General features: G+C 43.0%; 1 protein-coding gene across 2 annotated transcripts in view; it reads left to right on the top strand.

Moving 5' to 3' along the window:
* Nucleotides 1-1,597: 1,597 nt before the first annotated feature.
* LOC121586554 (ubiquitin-conjugating enzyme E2 E1) overlaps nt 1,598-21,687 on the top strand; it is a 31,474-nt gene continuing 11,384 nt past the window's right edge. Inside the window, exons 1-3 of one of the 2 annotated variants that reach the window (XM_041903320.1) lie at nt 1,599-1,728; nt 2,564-2,712; nt 9,044-9,094. In XM_041903320.1, the coding sequence (XP_041759254.1) occupies nt 2,570-2,712; nt 9,044-9,094 (194 nt within the window). In that variant the 5' untranslated portion in view covers nt 1,599-1,728; nt 2,564-2,569. Of the gene's footprint in view, nt 1,729-2,563; nt 2,713-9,043; nt 9,095-21,687 lie in introns of both variants that reach the window. The other variant, XM_041903321.1, reaches the window with a different exon arrangement.

Genomic DNA, 21,687 nt, shown 5'->3' on the forward strand with positions numbered 1-21,687 from the left:
CATACATACACACACACACACACACTGAACAAAAATATAAATTCAACATGTAAAGTGTTGGTTTCATGAGCTGAAATAAAACACAAAAACCTTATTTCTCTCAAATTCTGTGCACATATTTGTTTACATCCCTGTTAGTGAGCATTTCTCCTTTGCAAAGATAATCCATCCACCTGACAGGTTTGGCAAATCAAGAATCTGATTAAACAGGACGATCATTACACAGGTGCACCTTGTGCTTGGGACAATAAAATGCCACTCTAAATGGGCAGTTTTGTCACACAACACAATGCCACAGATGTCTCAAGTTTTGAGGGAGCATGCAATTGGCATGCTGACTGCAGGAATGTCCACCAGAGCTGTTGCAATATCATTTAATGTCATTTCTCTACCAATGTCGTTTTAGAGAATTTGGCAGTACATCCAACCGGCCTCACAACCGCAGACCATGTGTAACCACGCCAGCCCAGGACCTCCACATCCGGCTTCTTCACCTGTGGGATTGTCTGAGACCAGCCACCCGGACAGCTGATGAAACTGGGTTTGCACAACCGAAGAATTTCTGCACAAACTGTCAGAAACCGTCTCAGGGAAGCTCATCTGCGTACTCGTCGTCTTCACCAGGGTCTTGATCTGACTGCAGTTCGGCGACGTAAACGACTTCAGTGGGCAAACGCTCACCTTCAATGGCCACTGGCACGCTGGAAAAGTGTGCTCTTCATGGATGAATCCCAGTTTCCACTGTACCGGGCAGATGGCAGACAGCGTGTATGGTGTCGTGTGCGCGAGCGGTTTGCTGATGTCAACGTTGTGAACAGAGTGCCCCATGGTGGCAGGTGGGTTATGGTATGGGCAGGCATAAGCTACGGACAACAAAAACAATTACATTTTATCGATGGCAATTTGAATGCACAGAGATACTGTGACGAGATCCTGAGGCTCATTGTCGTGCCATTCATCCGCCACCATCACCTCTTGTTTCAGCATGATAATGCACAGCCCCATGTCGCAAGGATCTGTACACAATTCCTGGAAGCTGAAAATGTCCCAGTTCTTCCATGGCCTGCATACTCACCAGACATGTCACACATTGAGCATGTTTGGGATGCTCTGGATTGACGTGTACGACAGACAGTGTGTTCCAGTTCCCGCCAACATCCAGCAACTTCGCATAGCCATTGAAGAGTAGTGGGACAACATTCCACAGGCTACAATTAACAGTCTGATCAACTCTATGCAAAGGAAATGTTTCGCGCTGCATGGGGCAAGTGGTGGCACACCAGATAATGACTGGTTTTCTGATCCACACCCCTACCTTTTTTTAAAGGTATCTGTGACCAACAGATGCATATCTGGATTCCCAGTTATGTGAAATCAATAGATTAGGGCCTAATTTATTTATTTAAATTGACTGATTTCTATGAACTGTAACTCAGTAAAATCTTTGAAATTGTTGCATGTTGCGTTTATATTTTTGTTCAGTGTGTAGGCTTATGTCCACAATGGTCTGTTTGAATAAACTCGCTCTTTTCCAATTTTAGAGTAGTGTGCAGCTAGCTCTCAATTTCACGTTGTCATCGAGTGTGCCCAAGCGAGAGGGAATCCATTGCCCTGGATTAACCGTAGCTTCGTCTGCTGCTGCCTCTGCTGTTGCACCCACACTTCCGCTCTGCGAGAGGCAAAAGGCACGCGTCCAGGCGACGGAGGCACTCACAGACACAAAGAAAGGTGGGCCTATCTAACACTAAATGTTTTTAAAATATCGTGAAATATGTATCCATATTGTATTGTCTGGGGGGGGTCGACATTTGGATCTCGACGGTGGATAGGATCTAGCCGTCGGGGGAAATTGAAAATGGTCCGTCCTAATGACTGGACTGAGATCAGCTTTAGCTGCCTGTCGAGGGATAAAGATGCCAATATAACATCGAATTGTAAAACACATTGGCTTCGGTCTACAGATTCCACTAATTTGGCATAAATATTCGGCATATTCTTTTATGGGTATTTGATTGAAGAGCGTCTGATTTCAAAGTGAAAGTTTCATCAAGTCAATGAATACTCACTCAGTGGGAATGAGGAAGGTTCCCCAAACGAATAAGACATTGGCATTGCCCAATCCATTTTAGGCTACATTGGGCTATTTAATACATTGAGGGCAATAGGCAACCCCCTCGCTGTTCTTATTTGGCTGTAATGAAATGTAACCATTTCACAATAAGAGTGTGCTCCTTTGTTGTAGCACAACCCAGCTAAAATAACGCTTCAGTGCAAACATTAGCATAAGGTCAGTAGGTTAATCTCTTAGAGCCTTAAGAAAGACTGGGGATAATTATTTGACTATAAGCAGGATAAGTTCATATTGAATTGAGTCTGTAAACCGATGAACCCATCGTTGGTTGGAGCCTAGTCTTTAGTTAGGCTAAAGGTCTCATTGTTGCCGCTTGTTATTGATAGTATACATTGAAAATTGGCAGTGCTGCTGAGCTGGGGGGTTTAGATCTTAGGTGTGTTTGTTGTTTTTCTGTAGCCTGAATTTTGCTTTTTGTTTTTGTCTGTACAGATCGGTATGTCGGATGAGGATTCGCGTGCCAGCATAAGTTCTTCTTCCTCAACTCATCAGCAGTTAGAAAAAAACGTGCCTAAGAAACGAGCAGAAAGCAAAGCCAGCATGAGCAAGACCTCCAAACTCCTCTCCACCAGCGCCAAAAGGTAAGGACTAGGCTAATTGTTGCTGTGGCTGTGAAATAAATACAATGTTTCATTGAGTTGATATTTTGTAATACAGTAGCTCACGATGCAGCCACTCTTGACTCCAACACCATAATTAAGTTTGCTGATGACACAACAGTGGTAGGCCTGATCACCGACAACGACGAGACAGCCTATAGGGAGGAGGTCAGAGACCTGGCCGTGTGGTGCCAGGACAACAACCTCTCCCTCAATGTGATCAAGACAAAGGAGATGATTGTGGACTACAGGAAAAAAAAGAGGACCGAGCACGCCCCCATTCTCGTTGACGGGGCTGTAGTGGAGCAGGTTGAGAGCTTTAAGTTCCTTGGTGTCCACATCACCAACAAACTAACATGGTCCAAGCACACCAAGACAGTCGTGAAGAGGGCACAACCAAACCTATTCCCCCTAAGGAGACTGAAAAGATTTGGCATGGTTCCTCATCCTCAAAAGGTTCTACAGCTGCACCATCGAGAGCATCCTGACTGGTTGCATCACTGCCTGGTATGGCAACTGCTCGGCCTCCGACCGCAAGGCACTACAGAGCGTAGTGCGTACGGCCCAGTACATCACTGGGGCCAAGCTTCCTGCCATCCAGGACCTCTATACCAGGCGGTGTCAGAGGAAGGCCCTAAAAATGGTCAGACTCCAGCCACCCTAGTCATAGACTGTTCTCTCTGCTACCGCACGGCAAGCGGTACCGGAGCGCCAAGTCTAGGTCCAAGAGGCTTCTAAACAGCTTCTTCCCTCAAGCCATAAGACTCCTGAACATCTAATCAAATGGCTACCCAGACTATTTGCATTGCCCCCCTCTTTTACGCTGCTGCTACTCTCTGTTTATTGTCTACGCATAGTCACTTTAATAACTCTGCCTGCATGTACATATTACCTCAATTACCTCTACTAACCGGTGCCCCCGCACATTGACTCGGTACCCCATGTAAATGCCTCGCTATTGTTATTTTTACTGCTACTCTTTAATTATTTGTTACTTTTATTTCATATTATTTTATATTGTATTTGTTTGTGATTTTTGTTGTATTCTTTCTTAAAACTGCATTGTTGGTTAAGGGCTTGTAAGTAAGCATTTCACTGTAAGGTCTACACCTGTTGTATTCTGCGCATGTGACAAATAAAATTTGATTTGATTTGATCATTGACTGGCGCGTCACTGTGTTTGATTTGCAGTGGACCATTTTCTGAATTCTGTTGTGTATATAAATATTTTTTGACCGTTTTAAATTGTTCTCAACCATCTTCAGTGCACGGTTGTCATAAACTTTAAATAGCCTATGATTCATTGGATGACTAACTAATTTGAATATTAACTTGAAGTTTTTATTGTGAAATTGTGGTAAGAGGAAAGCTAAAAGAAAATGCACAGTGGAGTTAATGTACAGTTGAAGTCGGAAGTTTACATACACCTTAGCCAAATATATTTAAACTCAGTTTTTCACAATTCCTGACATTTAATCCTAGTAAAAATTCCCTGTTTTAGGTCAGTTAGGATCACCACTTTATGTTAAGAATGTGAAATGTCAGAATAATAGTAGAGAGAGATTTATTTCAGCTTTTATTTCTTTCATCACATTCCCAGTGGGTCAGAAGTTTACATACACTCAATTAGTATTTGGTAGCATTGCCTTTAAATGGTTTAACTTGGGTCAAACGTTTCGAGTAGCCTTCCACAAGCTTCCCACAATATGTTGGGTGAATTTTGGCCCATTCCTCCTGTAACTGAGTCAGGTTTGTAGGCCTCCTTGCTAGCACACGCTTTTTCAGTTCTGCCCACACATTTTCTATAGGATTGAGGTCAGGGCTTTGTGATGGCCACTCCAATACCTTGACTTTGTTGTCCTTAAGCCATTTTGCCACAACTTTGGAAGTATGCTTGGGGTCATTGTCCATTTGGAAGACCCATTTGCGACCAAGCTTTAACTTCCTGACTGATGTCTTGAGATGTTGCTTCAATATATCCACATAATTTTCCTTCCTCATGATGCCATCTATTTTGTGAAGTGCAGAAGTCCCTCTTGCAGCAAAGCACCCCCACAGCATGATGCTGCCACCCCCGTGCTTCACGGTTGGGTTGGTGTTCTTCGGCTTGCAAGCCAACCCCTTTTTCCTCCGAACATAACGATGTTTATTATGGCCAAACAGTTGTATTTTTGTTTCATCAGACCAGAGGACATTTCTCCAAAAAGTACGATCTTTGTCCCCATGTGCAGTTGCAAACCGTAGTCTGGATTTTTTATGGCGGTTTTGGAGCAGTGGCTTCTTCCTTGCTGAGCGGCCTTTCAGGTTACAGTGGGGAAAAAAAGTATTTAGTCAGCCACCAATTGTGCAAGTTCTCCCACTTAAAAAGATGAGAGAGGCCTGTAATTTTCATCATAGGTACACGTCAACTATGACAGACAAATTGAGAAAAGAAATGCAGAAAATCACATTGTAGGATGTTTTATGAATTTATTTGCAAATTATGGTGGAAAATAAGTATTTGGTCACCTACAAACAAGCAAGATTTCTGGCTCTCACAGACCTGTAACTTCTTCTTTAAGAGGCTCCTCTGTCCTCCACTCGTTACCTGTATTAATGGCACCTGTTTGAACTTGTTATCAGTATAAAAGACACCTGTCCACAACCTCAAACAGTCACACTCCAAACTCCACTATGGCCAAGACCAAAGAGCTGTCAAAGGACACCAGAAACAAAATTGTAGACCTGCACCAGGCTGGGAAGACTGAATCTGCAATAGGTAAGCACTTTTTATCACTGTGGGCAATTATTAATAACATCAATCCCTTTCTCCTCGATCTGGCCCCAATCCCACACGACCTGTGACGAAATTTCATGCCAATCCTGCAGTGCCAGACGTGTCCTTCTAGATGCCAGGCCCGTCTGAAGTTTGCTAGAGTGCATTTAGATGATCCAGAAGAGGATTGGGAGAATGTCATGTGGTCAGATGAAACCAAAATATAACTTTTTGGTAAAAACTCAACTCGTCGTGTTTGGAGGACAAAGAATGCTGAGTTGCATCCAAAGAACACCATACCTACTGTGAAGCATGGGGGTGGAAACATCATGCTTTGGGGCTGTTTTTCTGCAAAGGGACCAGGACGACTGATCCGTGTAAAAGAAAGAATGAATGGGGCCATGTATCGTGAGATTTTGAGTGAAAACCTCCTTCCATCAGCAAGGGCATTGAAGATGAAACGTGGCTGGGTCTTTCAGCATGACAATGATCCCAAACACACCGCCCGGGCAACGAAGGAGTGGCTTCGTAAGAAGCATTTCAAGGTCCTGGAGTGGCCTAGCCAGTCTCCAGATCTCAACCCAATAGAAAATCTTTGGAGGGAGTTGAAAGTCTGTGTTGCCCAGTGACAGCCCCAAAACATCACTGCTCTAGAGGAGATCTGCATGGAGGAATGGGCCAAAATACCAGCAACAGTGTGTGAAAACCTTGTGAAGACTTACAGAAAACGTTTGACCTGTGTCATTGCCAACAAAGGGTATATAACAAAGTATTGAGAAACTTTTGTTATTGACCAAATACTTATTTTCCACCAAAATTTGCAAATAAATTCATTAAAAATCCTACAGTGTGATTTTCTGGATTTTTTTTCTCATTTTGTCTGTCATAGTTGACGTCTACCTATGATGAAAATTACAGGCCTCTCTCATCTTTTTAAGTGGGAGAACTTGCACAATTGGTGGCTGACTAAATACTTTTTTTCCCCACTGTATGTCAATATAGGACTCGTTTTACTGTGGATATAGATACTTTTGTACCTGTTTCCTCCAGCATCTTCACAAGGTCCTTTGCTGTTGTTCTGGGAATGATTTACACTTTTCGCACCAAAGTACGTTCATCTCTAGGAGACACTCCTTCCTGAGTGCTATGACGGCTGCGTGGTCCCATGGTGTTTATACTTGCGCACTATTGTTTGTACAGATGAACGTGGTACCTTCAGGCGTTTGGGAATTGCTCCCAAGGATGAACGAGGTCTACTATTTTTTTCCTGAGGTCTTGGCTGATTTCTTTTGATTTTCCCATGATGTCAAGCAAAGAGGCACTGAGTTTGAGTTTGAAGGTAGGCCTTGAAATACATCCACAGCTACACCTCCAATTGACTCAAATTATGTCAATTAGCCTATTATAAGCTTCTAAAGCCATGACATCATTTTCTAGAATTTTCCAAGCTGTTTAAAGGCACAGTCAACTTAGTGAAGTCAACAAGTCAGAAGTCAACACAGTCAACTTCTGACCTACTGGAATTGTGATACAGTGAATTATAAGTGAAATAATCTGTCTGTAAACAATTGTTGGAAAAATGACTTGTGTCATGCACAAAGTAGATGTCCTAACCAACTTGCCAAAACGATAGTGTGTTAACAAGAAATTTGTGGAGTGGTTGAAAAACGAGTTTTCATGACTCCAACCTAAGTGTATGTAAACTTCCGACTTCAACTGTATATGTTTGTGCTCAACCTGTTTTACTATCTCAGTCTCGATCCTTTGGTAAAATTAGCCTTCTGGACATTTTGGTTGTCTGCCATGAAAATGTACAGTGGGGAGAACAAGTATTTGATACACTGCCGATTTTGCAGGTTTTCCTACTTACAAAGCATGTAGAGGTCTGTAATTTTTATCATAGGTACACTTCAACTGTGAGAGACGGAATCTAAAACAAAAATCCAGAAAATCACATTGTATGATTTTTAAGTAATTCATTTGCATTTTATTGCATGACATAAGTATTTGATACATCAGAAAAGCAGAACTTAATATTTGGTACAGAAACCTTTGTTTGCAATTACAGAGATCATACGTTTCCTGTAGGTCTTGACCAGGTTTGCACACACTGCAGCAGGGATTTTGGCCCACTCCTCCATACAGACCTTCTCCAGATCCTTCAGGTTTCGGGGGCTGTCGCTGAGCAATACGGACTTTCAGCTCCCTCCAAAGATTTTCTATTGGGTTCAGGTCTGGAGACTGGCTAGGCCACTCCAGGACCTTGAGATGCTTCTTACGGAGCCACTTCTTAGTTGCCCTGGCTGTGTGTTTCAGGTCGTTGTCATGCTGGAAGACCCAGCCACGACCCATCTTCAATGCTCTTACTGAGGGAAGGAGGTTGTTGGATCTCGCGATACATGGCCCCATCCATCCTCCCCTCAATATGGTGCAGTCGTCCTGTCCCCTTTGCAGAAAAGCATCCCCAAAGAATGATGTTTCCACCTCCAGGCTTCACGGTGGGGATGGTGTTCTTGGGGTTGTACTCATCCTTCTTCTTCCTCCAAACACGGCGAGTGGAGTTTAGACCAAAAAGCTCTATTTTTGTCTCATCAGACCACATGACCTTCTCCCATTCCTCCTCTGGATCATCCAGATGGTCATTGGCAAACTTCAGACGGGCCTGGACATGCGCTGGCTTGAGCAGGAGGACCTTGCGTGTGCTGCAGGATTTTAATCCATGACGGCGTAGTGTGTTACTAATGGTTTTCTTTGAGACTGTGGTCCCAGCTCTCTTCAGGTCATTGACCAGGTCCTGCCGTGTAGTTCTGGGCTGATCCCTCACCTTCCTCATGATCATTCATGCCCCACGAGGTGAGATCTTGCATGGAGCCCCAGACCGAGGGTGATTGACTGTCATCTTGAACTTCTTCCATTTTCTAATAATTGCGCCAACAGTTGTTGCCTTCTCACCAAGCTGCTTGCCTATTGTCCTGTAGCCCATCCCAGCCTTGTGCAGGTCTACATTTTTATCCCTGATGTCCTTACACAGCTCTCTGGTCTTGGCCATTGTGGAGAGGTTGGAGTCTGTTTGATTGAGTGTGTGGACAGGTGTCTTTTATACAGGTAACGAGTTCAAACAGGTGCAGTTAATACAGGTAATGAGTGGCGAACAGGAGGGCTTCTTAAAGAAAAACTAACAGGTCTGTGAGAGCCGGAATTCTTACTGGTTGGTAGGTGATCAAATACTTATGTCATGCAATAAAATGCAAATTAATTACTTAAAAATCATACAATGTGATTTTCTGGATTTTTTTTTCTGAATTTTTTGATTCCGTCTCTCACAGTTGAAGTGTACCTATGATAAAAATTACAGACCTCTACATGCTTTGTAAGTAGGAAAACCTGCAAAATCGGCAGTGTATCAAATACTTGTTCTCCCCACTGTATCTTGTTCCCATAGCCCCCCCCCCCCCAAACTACTTCCTGCGGCTATGCTTGTTCCATATTAGTTATCTGCTGTAAGAATCAAGACCATGTAAGTAATTATATAATTTTAATTTTTGTGCGTTATTTCAGAATTCAGAAGGAGTTGGCTGACATTACTTTGGATCCGCCACCGAACTGCAGGTAGGCTTGTTGTATGTATGTATGTATGTATGTATGAATGTGTGTGTGTGTGTCGCGGCATGTGCGACACGATGCACACAGTTCTTCTGACGTGTCCTGGAAGGCCAGTAAAGTGGTAAAGAAGAGATGTGCTTAATTCGAGCCTGTAGCAATACAACACACACACACACACACACACTAAATCTATGGAGACAGGAGATATAAAAGCAGTTCCTTTTCATGTGCTAATGAACCTTGAAGGCCACTTCAGAAAGTGTTCATACCCCTTGACTTGTGTTACAGCGTGAATTCAAAATGGATTAAATATTTATTTTTCTCACCGATCTACACACAATACCTCATGATGAGAAAGTGAAAACATGTTTTTAGAATTTTTTAAAAAGAAATACAGAAATATCAAATTTACATAAGTATTCACACCCCTGAGTCAATACTTTGTAGAAGCAACTTTGGCGGCGATTACAGCTCTGAGTCCTTTTGGGTAAGTCTAAGAGCTTTGCACACATGGATTGTACAATATTTGCACATTATTCTTTTAAAAATTCTTCAAGCTCTGTCAAGTTGGTTGTTGATCATTTACTAGTCATTTTCCTCGTGGTGAAATCCCTGAGCAGTTTCCTTCCTCTCCAGCAACTGAGTTAGGAAGGATGCCTGTATCTTAGTATTGACTGGGTGCATTGATACATCATCCAAAGTGTAATTAATAACTTCACCATGCTCAAAGGGATATGTCTGCTATCTACCAATAGCTGCCCTTCTTTGCGAGGCATTGAAAAACCTCCCTAGTGTTTGGTTGAATCTGTGCTTGAAACTCACTACTCAATTGAGGGACCTTACAATTATCTGTATGTGTGGGGTACAGAGATGGGGTAGTCATAAAAAAAATCATGTTAACCACTAATATTGAACACGTAATATGTTAAGCACATTTTTACACCTGAACTAATTTAGGCTTCCCATAACCAAGGAGTTGAATACTTATTGACTCAAGACATTTCAGCTTTACATTTTTTATTAATAAAAAACTCATTCTACAAACAAAATTCTGCTTTGACATTATGGGGTATTGTGTGTAGATCAGTGACACAATCGCAATTTAATCCATTTTAAAGTCAGGCTGTAACAACAAAATGTGGAAAAAATAAAGAATTGACTGCTGTTGTGATGCAGTCAGTCTACACTCCCTATAGTGAACTGTGGGTCATGATGATCCTGTCTAGACCTTGAGAGGTGAGCTGATTACATGTTGGAGCAGCTCTCCAGACCACAAGTTACAGACACACCTGTTCCATAACAGAAATGTAGCTAGCCGATGACCCTGGCATATGACTGCTATGGATTCAATCAACATGTCAGCGAGTAATGCTATGTTTTGAGCTTTTTACACTGCAGCTGAAAAGGACCATGAACAAAGGAATTATGAGAGAGAGAGAGAGATATGCTCCCTTTGCTAAGTAGCTGAAAAGTTGTATTTATTTTTGTACATTCTATATTTTGTATGCTTCATTGAACAGAGTCTGTTCATTTGGGTATGACTAGGGGCTAGGCCAGAGAGCTAGGCTGATGTGTGCCGGATTACTCATTAATGAATCTGTCTGTGGGGTGTTTCTGATGGAAGGATTCCATTATTCCCTTTTTCGCATTATTGAGATGGGCCGTACTGCACTGGCCTGGTTATGGATCCACCATAGTTGCTGGAGCCATGATGCAAATGACAATGTGAAAAGAAAAGATCTGAGTCAACCCAGTAGGCATACAGTGTAGTGTGAAAATGGCATTTATGGCCTTGGACCTATCTTTAGATGCTCTTTGCATGAGGTAATTAGATAGTGGTTTTAATGAACCTGTCTAAGTCAGTTTCCCTGAACTGGATGTTTCTTGCCATAGCAAGCATGTCATGTTTTCTAATGGGCACTACATGGCAAGTTCCTCAGATGCCATTCATCAAAAGCTAATTATACTTGACATGGAATGCCACACACACACACACACACCCCAGCCTTGTTTTATTTTTAAACTGTCTTGTCGTCGTCATACTGCAAACATCACACACTCGTTTCCTTCCCCATCTCTCTCTCGCTCACCTTAATTTGTTTTCCTCCTTCCTTCCCCTCTCCGCTTGCTCTTTGGCTATTGCTCCCTTGCACTTTTTTTTCTAGCACTCGTTTTCCTTACTTTGACAAACACACTCTCTATCTCCCTCCCTCTCTCCCTGTCCCTCCTTTCAGGATGTAGCCACTGGGTGTCTGGCCTTGCGGTGGCGTCTCGCTGGATTCCTGACATTCTCAGAGTTAGGGCTCATGGCAGTAATTGAACGTTGAAAGCTTGTACAGTGTGTGTGTATATATAATTGCTCTGTGACTGTGATAGTGGTAAAATAAATACAAAAAGGTGCAGCGAAATGTTGTTTTACAGGGTCTGCTATAGTAGTACAGCGCCTCTGGAGCAAATTAGGGTTAAGTGCCTTGCTCAAGGGCTCATACAGCTTTTCACCTTGTCGGCTCGGGTATTCTAACCAGTGACCTTTCGGTTAGTGGCCCAACGCTCTAACTGCTAGGCTACCTGCCGCCCTAAGCTTACAGAACCTGATATTCCCTGGCAGTCTTCCAAGTACTAACCAAGCCCGACCCTGCTTACCTTCCGAGATCGGAAAACTGTGGATTCCAATTGTTGTTCATGCCTCTTACTCTCCCCCTCACTGTGTAGCCCCAGCATCAACTGCTGGCTAATGAGTGTTTTGTGTGTGTGTGTGCCTCTAAAGATATTTTCAATTCAGGAAGTGTGCCAGTAGTTATTGTAATCCATCTGAGGTGCATGTGATTCTTTGTTTACTCCCTCTAGTCTACTCTGAGCTAATGTTTCGATTGAGAGCCAAGGATTTTTTCTCCTTCTCTTATCCCATAACAGTCCTAAGCCCTATCTAAGCCGGGGGCAGGGGGGATTGTTTTAAGAAGGTTATATCAAGGACCATTTAGCTATTTGATTTAGAATTTTAAGACCCTTTACTGCTATTAGCCCATACAATAGCATTGAATAACAGATTCACTACGTGGATAGTCCCAAAACCAAATCTAAAGGAAGTTTGTTCTGAGGTGTCTGTCTTATATCTGAGATATATATATATATATAAGAAAGATCAGGAAACAGTAATATTTTTTTAAACATGTATTTAACCCCTTAGTTTTGGCACTGAACAGTCTCCATATATACTTCCATACATGTTTTTGTAGGCCAAACCGTTCTCATAAAATCGTCTGTAGTGTCCGAAGACAAACACCGCTCTAGCTCTGTCACATTTCACTTCAGATGCGGAAGTGCCACATCGGCAAAAACATACACTACCAGTCAAAAGTTTGGACACATCTACTCATTCAAGGGTTTTTCTTTTATTTTTACTATTTTCTACATTGGAGAATAATAGTGAAGACATCAAAACTATGAAATGACACATATGGAATCATCTAGTAACCAAAAAAGTGTTAAACAAATCAAAATATGTTATATTTGAGATTCTTCAAATAGCCACCCTTTGCCTTGATGACAGCTTTGCACACTCTTGGCATTCTCTCGACCAGCTTCATGAGGTAGTCACCTGGAATGCATTTCAATTAACAGGTGTGCCTTGTTAAAAGGTAATTTGTGGAATTTCTTTCCTTCTTAATGTGTTTTAGCCAATCAGTTGTGTTGTGACAAGGTAGGGGGGGTATACAGAAGATAGCCCTATTTGGTAAAAGACCAAGTCCATATTATGGCAAGAACAGCTCAAATAAGCAAAGAGAAACGACAGTCCATCATTACTTTAAGACATGAACGTCAGTCAGTACAGTACAGTGCAGTCGCAAAAACCATCAAGCGCTATGATGAAACTGGCTCTCATGAGGACCGCCACAGGAATGGAAGACCCAGAGTTACCTCTGCTGCAGAGGATAAGTTCATTAGAGTTACCAGCGTCAGAAATTGCAGCCCAAATAAATGCTTCACAGAGTTCAAGTAACAGACACATATCAACATCAAAATACAATATACACATTAAACTTCACATCCATATACACGTTATCATACAATACATGAAAAGCAAAACACAATCATAAACACACATTCTTCAGTAAAAAGGTCCCCTGATAGCAGTCTGAAAAGCCATAGAACATTTTGGTAGATCGTTTATTATTTTGAGGAAGTGTTAACTCCAAACACATTTTTGTTAATAGCAGCTGTTTAAACAAAGGTTAGCCATGTGTTGGCAAAAAGTAAGGGCTCTATTCAATCTGTATCGCTGAAGTGTTACAGATTGAGCGATAGAAATGTAAAGGTAATTTTCCAATTGAGCCGACATATGCATGAATGCAGTCTCCACTGACGCGAGAACATTGCCACACATTAATGCTGAACTTCCACGATACGGATTGAATAGAGACAAGAAAGAAAGCATACCAGCAGCCTGCAGCACTTCCCGTGACTGGTACTCACGGGTGCTTTTTCAAAGCCTATGTCAGATACTCCAGTGAGTGTAATTTTGCTCGATATTAGGATTTGAGAAATAACGTTGACGTCGTGAAACATTTTTTTGTCCTATTTTCTACTGTAGGTATGTAATTCAAAATGTGTTTATTCTGTTGCTAGCTATATTTATAAAAATATTGAAATAAAGAATTCCACTTTTTTAAATATATTTATATACAGTGCCTTCGGAAAGTATTCAGACCCCTTGACTTTTTCCACATTTTGTTAGGTTACAGCCTTATTCTAAAATTGATTAAATTGTTTTTTCCCTCAATCTGCACACAATACCCCACCCATAATGACAAAGTAAAAACAGGAAATATCACATTTACATAAGTATTCAGACCTTTTACTCAGTACTTTGTTGAAGCACCTTTGGCAGCGATTACAGCCTCGAGTCTTCTTGGGTATGACGCTACAAGCTTGGCACACCTGTATTTGGGGAGTTTCTCCCATTCTTCTCTGCAGATCCTCTCAAGCGCTGTCAGGTTGGATGGGGAGTGTTGCTGCACAGCTATTTTCAGGTCTCTCCAGAGATGTTCGATCAGGTTCAAGTCCGGGCTCTGGCTGGGCCACTCGACATTCAGAGACTTGGCTGTGTGCTTAGGGTCATTGTCCTGTAGGAAGGTGAACCTTCGCCCCAGTCTGAGGTCCTGAGCGCTCTGGAGCAGGTTTTCATCATGGATCTCTCTGTACACTACCGGTCAAAAGTTTTAGAACACCTACTGATTCAAGGGTTTTTCTTTATTTGTAATATTTTCTACATTGTAGAATAATAGTGAAGACATCAAAACTATGAAATAACACATATGGAATCATGTAGTAACCAAAAAAGTGTTGAACAATTCAAAATATATTTTATATTTGAGATTCTTCAAATAGTCACCCTTTGCCTTGATGACAGCTTTGCACACTCTTGGCATTCTCTCAACCAGCTTCATGAGGTAGTCACCTGGAATGCATTTCAATTAACAGGTGTGCCTTCTTAAACGTTTATTTGTTGAATTTATTTCCTTAATGCGTTTGAGCCAATCAGTTGTGTTGTGACAAGGTAGGGGGGTTATACAGAAGATAGCCCTATTTGGTAAAATACCAAGTCCATATTATGGCAAGAACAGCTCAAATAAGCAAAGAGAAACGACAGTCCATCATTACTTTAAGACATGAAGGTCAGTCAATACGGAATATTTCAAGAACTTTGAAAGTTTCTTCAAGTGCAGTCGGAAAAACCATCAAGCACTATGATGAAACTGGCTCTCATGAGGACCGCCACAGGAATGGAAGACCCAGAGTTACCTCTGCTGCAGAGGATAAGTTCATTGGAGTTACCAGCCTCAGAAATTGCAGCCCAAATAAATGCTTCACATAGTTCAAGTAACAGACACATCTCAACATCAACTGTTCAGAGGAGACTGTGTGAATCAGGCCTTCATGGTCGAATTATAGAAAATAAACCACTAATAAAGGACACCAATAAGAAGAAGAGACTTGCTTGGGCCAAGAAACACGAGCAATGGACATTAGACTGGTGGAAATGTGTCCTTTGGTCTGGAGTCCAAATTTGAGATTTTTGGTTTCAACCGCCGTGTTTTTGTGAGATGTGGGGTGGGTGAACTGATGATCTCTGCATGTGTATTTTCCACCGTAAAGCATGGAGGAGGAGGTGTTATGGTGTGGGGGTGCTTTGCTGGTGACACTGTCTGTGATTTATTTAGAATTCAAGGTACACTTAACCAGCATGGATACCACAGCATTCTGCAGCGATACGCCATCCCATCTGGTTTGGGCTTAGTGGGACTATCATTTGTTTTTCAACAGGACAATGACCCAACACACCTCCAGGCTATGTAAGGGATATTTTACCAAGAAGGAGAGTTATGGAGTGCTGCATCAGATGACCTGGCCTCCACAATCCCCCGACCTCAACCAAATGGAGATGATTGGGATGAGTCAGACCGCAGACTGAAGGAAAAGCAGCCAACAAGTGCTCAGCATATGTGGGAACTCCTTCAAGACTGTTGGAAAAGCATTCCAGGTTAAGCTGGTTGAGAGAATGCCAAGAGTGTGCAAAGCTGTCATCAAGGCAAAGGGTGGCTACTTTGAATCAATCAATCAATCAATTTTATTTTATATAGCCCTTCTTACATCAGCTAATATCTCGAAGTGCTGTACAGAAACCCAGCCTAAAACCCCAAACAGCTAGTAATGCAGGTGTAGAAGCACGGTGGCTAGGAAAAACTCCCTAGAAAGGCGAAAACCTAGGAAGAAACCTAGAGAGGAACCAGGCTATGAGGGGTGGCCAGTCCTCTTCTGGCTGTGCCGGGTGAAGATTATAACAGAACCATGCCAAGATGTTCAAAAATGTTCATAAGTGACAAGCATGGTCAAATAATAATCAGGAATAAATCTCAGTTGGCTTTTCATAGCCGATCATTAAGAGTTGAAAACAGCAGGTCTGGGACAGGTAGGGGTTCCATAACCGCAGGCAGAACAGTTGAAACTGGAATAGCAGCAAGGCCAGGCGGACTGGGGACAGCAAGGAGTCACCACGGCCGGTAGTCCCGACGTATGGTCCTAGGTGCTCAGGTCTCTCAGTTGGCTTTTCATAGCCGATCATTAAGAGTTGAAAACAGCAGGTCTGGGACAGGTAGGGGTTTCGTAACCGCAGGCAGAACAGTTGAAACTGGAATAGCAAATCTCAAAAATATATTGATTTGTTTAACACTTATTTGGTTACTACATGATTCCATATGTGTTATTTCATAGTTTTCATGTCTTCACTATTATTCTACAATGTATAAAATATAAAAAATAAAGAAATACCCTTGAATGAGTAGGTGTTCTAAAACTTTTGACCGGTAGTGTACGTTGCTCCGTTCATCTTAGCCTCGATTTTACAGCGCTCTAACAAATTGTACTATTATGTGTGTTTTTCCGCGTTATTTGTAATTTATTTTGTACAAAATGTTTCTGCCATCGTCTCTTATAACCAAAAAGAGCTTCTGGATATCAGGACAGCGATTACTCACCTCATATTGGACAAATATTTTTTCTTCAACGAGGCGGCCGCGAAGGATATCCTACAGACACCCGACAAGGCCCAAATCCCCGTCATTCGCATGAGGAAGAGACGGAGATATCGTGGACGTAGGTCGGGGTGCCTTGTAAGGATCCGACGGCGAGCGAGTAAACTGCCTCTCCCATCAATCCTATTAGCCAATCTTCAATCATTTGAGAATAAATTGGATGACGTAAGATTACGGTTATCCTACCAACGGGACATTAAAAACTGTAATATCTTATGTTTCACCGAGTCGTGGCTGAACGATGACATGGACAACATACAGCTAGCGGGCTATACGCTACATCGGCAGGATAGAACGGCTGACTCCGGTAAGACAAGGGGTGGCGGTCTGTGTATATTTGTAAACAACAGCTGGTGCACAAAATCAAATACTAAGGAAGTCTCGAGGTTTTGCTCGCCTGAGGTAGAGTATCTCATGATAAGCTGTAGACCACACTATTTACCAAGAGAGTTTTCATCTATATTTTTCATAGCTGTCTATTTACCACCACAAACCAATGCTGGCATTTAAGATTGCACTGAATGAGCTGTATAAGGCCATAAATCAACAGGAAAACGCTCATCCAGAGGCAGCGCTCCTAGTGGCCGGGGACTTTAATGCAGGGACACTTAAATCCGTTCTACCTAATTTCTACCAGCATGTTAAATGTGCAACCAGAGGAAAAAAAACTCTAGACCACCTTTACTCCACACACAGAGACTCATACAAAGCTCTCCCTCGCCCTCCATTTGGCAAATCTGACCATAACTCTATCCTCCTGATTCCTGCTTATAAGCAAAAACTAAAGCAGGAAGCACCAGTGACTTGGTTAATAAAAAAGTGGTCAGATGGCGCAGATGCTGAGCTACAGGACTGTTTTGCTAGCACAGACTGGAACATGTTCCGGGATTCTTCAGATAGCATTGAGGAGTACACCACATCAGTCACTGGCTTCATCAATAAGTGCATCGATGATGTCGTCCCCACAGTGACCGTACGTACATACCCCAACCAGAAGCCATGGATTACAGGAAACATCCGTACTGAGCTAAAGGGTAGAGCTGCCGCTTTCAAGGAGCGGGACTCTAACCCGGAAGCTTATAAGAAATCCCGCTATGCCCTCCGACGAACCATCAAACAGGCAAAGAGTCAACACAGGACTAAGATTGAATCGTACTACACCGGCTCTGACGCTCGTCGGATGTGGCAAGGCTTGAAAACTATTACAGACTACAAAGGGAAGCACAGCCGCGAGCTGCCCAGTGACACAAGACTTCCAGACGAGCTAAACCACTTCTATGCTCGCTTCGAGGCAAGCAACACTGAAGCATGCATGAGAGCACCAGCTGTTCCGGATGACTATGTGATCACGCTCTCCGTAGCCGATGTGAGTAAGACTTTTAAGCAGGTCAACATTCACAAGGCGCAGGGCCAGACGGATTACCAGGACGTGTACTCCGAGCATTTGCTGACCAACTGGCAAGTGTCTTCACTGACATTTTCAACATGTCCCTGACTGAGTCTGTAATACCAACATGTTTCAAGCAGACCACCATAGTCCCCGTGCCCAAGGACACTAAGATAACCTGCCTAAATGACTACCGACCCGTAGCACTGACGTCTGTAGCCACGAAGTGCTTTGAAAGGCTGGTCATGGATCACATCAACACCATTATCCCAGAAATCCTAGACCCACTCCAATTTGCATACCGCCCCAACAGATCCACAGATGATGCAAACTCTATTGCACTCCACACTGCTCATTCCCACCTGGACAAGAGGAACACCTACGTGGGAATGCTATTCATTGACTACAGCTCAGCATTCAACACCATAGTGCCCTCAAAGCTCATCACTAAGCTAAGGATCCTGGGACTAAACACCTCCCTCTGCAACTGGATCCTGGACTTCCTGACGGGCCGCCCCCAGGTGGTAAGGGTAGGTAACAACACATCTGCCACACTGATCCTCAACACGGGGGCCCCTCAGGGGTGCGTGCTCAGTCCCCTCCTGTACTCCCTGTTCACCCATGACTGCATGGCCAGGCACGACTCCAACACCATCATTAAGTTTGCCGACTACACAACAGTGGTAGGCCTGATCACCGACAACGATGAGACAGCCTATAGGGAGGAGGTCAGATACCTGGCCGCGTGGTGCCAGGATAACAACCTCTCCCTCAACGTGACCAAGACAAAGGAGATGATTGTGGACTACAGGAAAGAAAAGAGGACTGAGCACGCCCCCATTCTCATCGACAGGGCTGTAGTGGAACAGGTTGAGAGCTTCAAGTTCCTTGGTGTCCACATCACCAACGAACTATCATGGTCCAAACACACCAAGACAGTCGTGAAGAGGGCACGACAAAGCCTATTCCCCCTCAGCAGACTGAAAAGATTTGGCATGGGTCCTCAGATCCTCAAAAATTCTACAGCTGCACCATCGAGAGTATCCTGACTGGTTGCATCACCGCCTGGTATGGCAACTGCTTGACCTCTGACCGCAAGGCACTACAGAGGGTAGTGCGTACGGCCCAGTACATCACTGGGGCCAAGCTTCCTACCATCCATGACCTCTAAACCAGGCGGTGTCAGAGGAAGGCCCTCAAAATTGTCAAAGACTCCAGCCACCCTAGTCATAGACTGTTCTCTCTGCTACCGCACGGCAAGCGGTACCGGAGTGCCAAGTCTAGGTCCAAAAGACTTCTCAACAGCTTCTACCCCCAAGCCATAAGACTCCTGAACAGCTAATCATGGCTACCCAGACTATTTGCACTGCCCCCCCACCCCCACCCCCCACCCCATATTTTTACGCTGCTGCTACTCTGTTAATTATTTATGCATAGTCACTTTAACTCTACCCACATGTACATATTACTTCAACTACCTCAACTAGCCGGTGCCCCCGCACATTGACTCTGCACCGGTACCCCCCTGTATATATAGCCTCCCTATTTTACTTCTGCTCTTTTTTTCTCAACACTTTTTTGTTATTTTATTTTAAATTTTTTATAAAAATAAATGCACTGTTGGTTAAGGGCTGTAAGTAAGCATTTCACTGTAATGTCTGCACCTGTTGTATTCGGCGCATGTGGCCAATAAAATTTGATTTGATTTGATACTGACTAGTCTCCCAGTCCCTGCCGCTGAAAAACAACCCCACAGCATGATGCTTGGTTTCATCAGACCAGATAATCTTGTTTCTCATGGTCTGAGAGTCCTTTAGGTGCCTTTTTGCAAACTCCTAGCGCGCTGCCATGTGCCTTTTACTGAGGAGTGGCTTCTGTCAGCGTGACCATTGGGTTCTTGGTCACCTCCCTGACCAAGGCCCTTCTCCCCTGATTGCTCAGTTTGGCCGGTGGCCAGCTCTAGGAAGAGTTTTGGTGGTTCCAATGGAGGCCACTGTGTTCATGGGGACATTCGATGCTGCAAAACTTTTTTGGAACCCTTCCCCAGCTCTACGGACAATTCCTTCGACCTCGGCTTGGTTTTTGCTCTGACATGCACTGTCAACTGTGGGACCTTATATAGACAGGTGTGTGCCTTTCCAAATCATGTCCAATCAATTGAGCTTACCACAGGTGGACTCCAATCAAGTTGTAGAAACATCTCAAGGATGATCAATGGAAACAGGATGCACCTGAGCTCAATTTCGAGTCTCATAGCAAAGAGTCTGAATACTTATGTAAATAAGGTATTTCTGTTTTTTTATTTTTTATAAATGTGCAAATATTTCTAAAAACCTGTTCACTTTGTCATAATTGGGTATTGTGTGTAGATTGCTGAGGATTTTTTTATTTAATCAATTTTAGAATAAGGCTGTAATGTAACAAAATGTGGAAAAAGTCAAGGGGTCTGAATACTTTACGAAGGCGTGTGTGTGTATATATATATACACACACATACAACAGTCTGTTTCTGACCGTTTGAGCAGACACATGCACATTTGTGGCCTGCTGGAGGTCATTTTGCAGGGCTCTGGCAGTGCTCCTCCTGCTCCTCCTTGCACAAAGGCGGAGGTAGCAGTCCTGCTGCTGGGTTGTTGCCCTCCTACGGCCTCCTCCACGTCTCCTGATGTACTGGCCTGTCTCCTGGTAGCGCCTCCATGCTCTGGACACTACGCTGACAGACACAGCAAACCTTCTTGCCACAGCTCGCATTGATGTGCCATCCTGGATGAGCTGCACTACCTGAGCCACTTGTGTGGGTTGTAGATTCCGTCTCATGCTACCACTAGAGTGAAAGCACCGCCAGCATTCAAAAGTGACCAAAACATCAGCCAGGAAGCATAGGAACTGAGAAGTGGTCTGTGGTCACCACCTGCAAAACCAGTCCTTTATTGGGGGTGTCTTGCTAATTGCCTATAATTTCCACCTGTTGTCTATTCCATTTGCACAACAGCATGTGAAATGTATTGTCAATCAGTGTTGCTTCCTAAGTGGACAGTTTGATTTCACAGAAGTGTGATTGACTTGGAGTTACATTGTGTTGTTTAAGTGTTCCCTTTATTTTTTTGAGCAGTGTGTGTATATATATATATATATTGTGTATGTATATATATTTATATATATATATATATATATATATATATATATATATATATATATACACACACACACACAGTGGGGAGAGCAAGTATTTGATACACTGCCGATTTTGCAGGTTTTCCTACTTACAAAGCATGTAGAGGTCTGTAATTTTTATCATAGGTACACTTCAACTGTGAGAGACGGAATCTAAAACAAAAATCCAGAAAATCACATTGTATGATTTTTAAGTAATTAATTTGCATTTTATTGCGTGACATAAGTATTTGATCACCTACCAACCAGTAAGAATTCCGGCTCTCACAGACCTGTTAGTTTTTCTTTAAGAAGCCCTCCTGTTCTCCACTCATTACCTGTATTAACTGCAACTGTTTGAACTCATTACCTGTATAAAAGACACCTGTCCACACACTCAATCAAACAGACTCCAACCTCTCCACAATGGCCAAGACCAGAGAGCTGTGTAAGGACATCAGGGATAA

This window comes from Coregonus clupeaformis, chromosome 17 (genome assembly GCF_020615455.1).
Source record: "Coregonus clupeaformis isolate EN_2021a chromosome 17, ASM2061545v1, whole genome shotgun sequence".
NCBI classification, from domain to species: domain Eukaryota; kingdom Metazoa; phylum Chordata; class Actinopteri; order Salmoniformes; family Salmonidae; genus Coregonus; species Coregonus clupeaformis.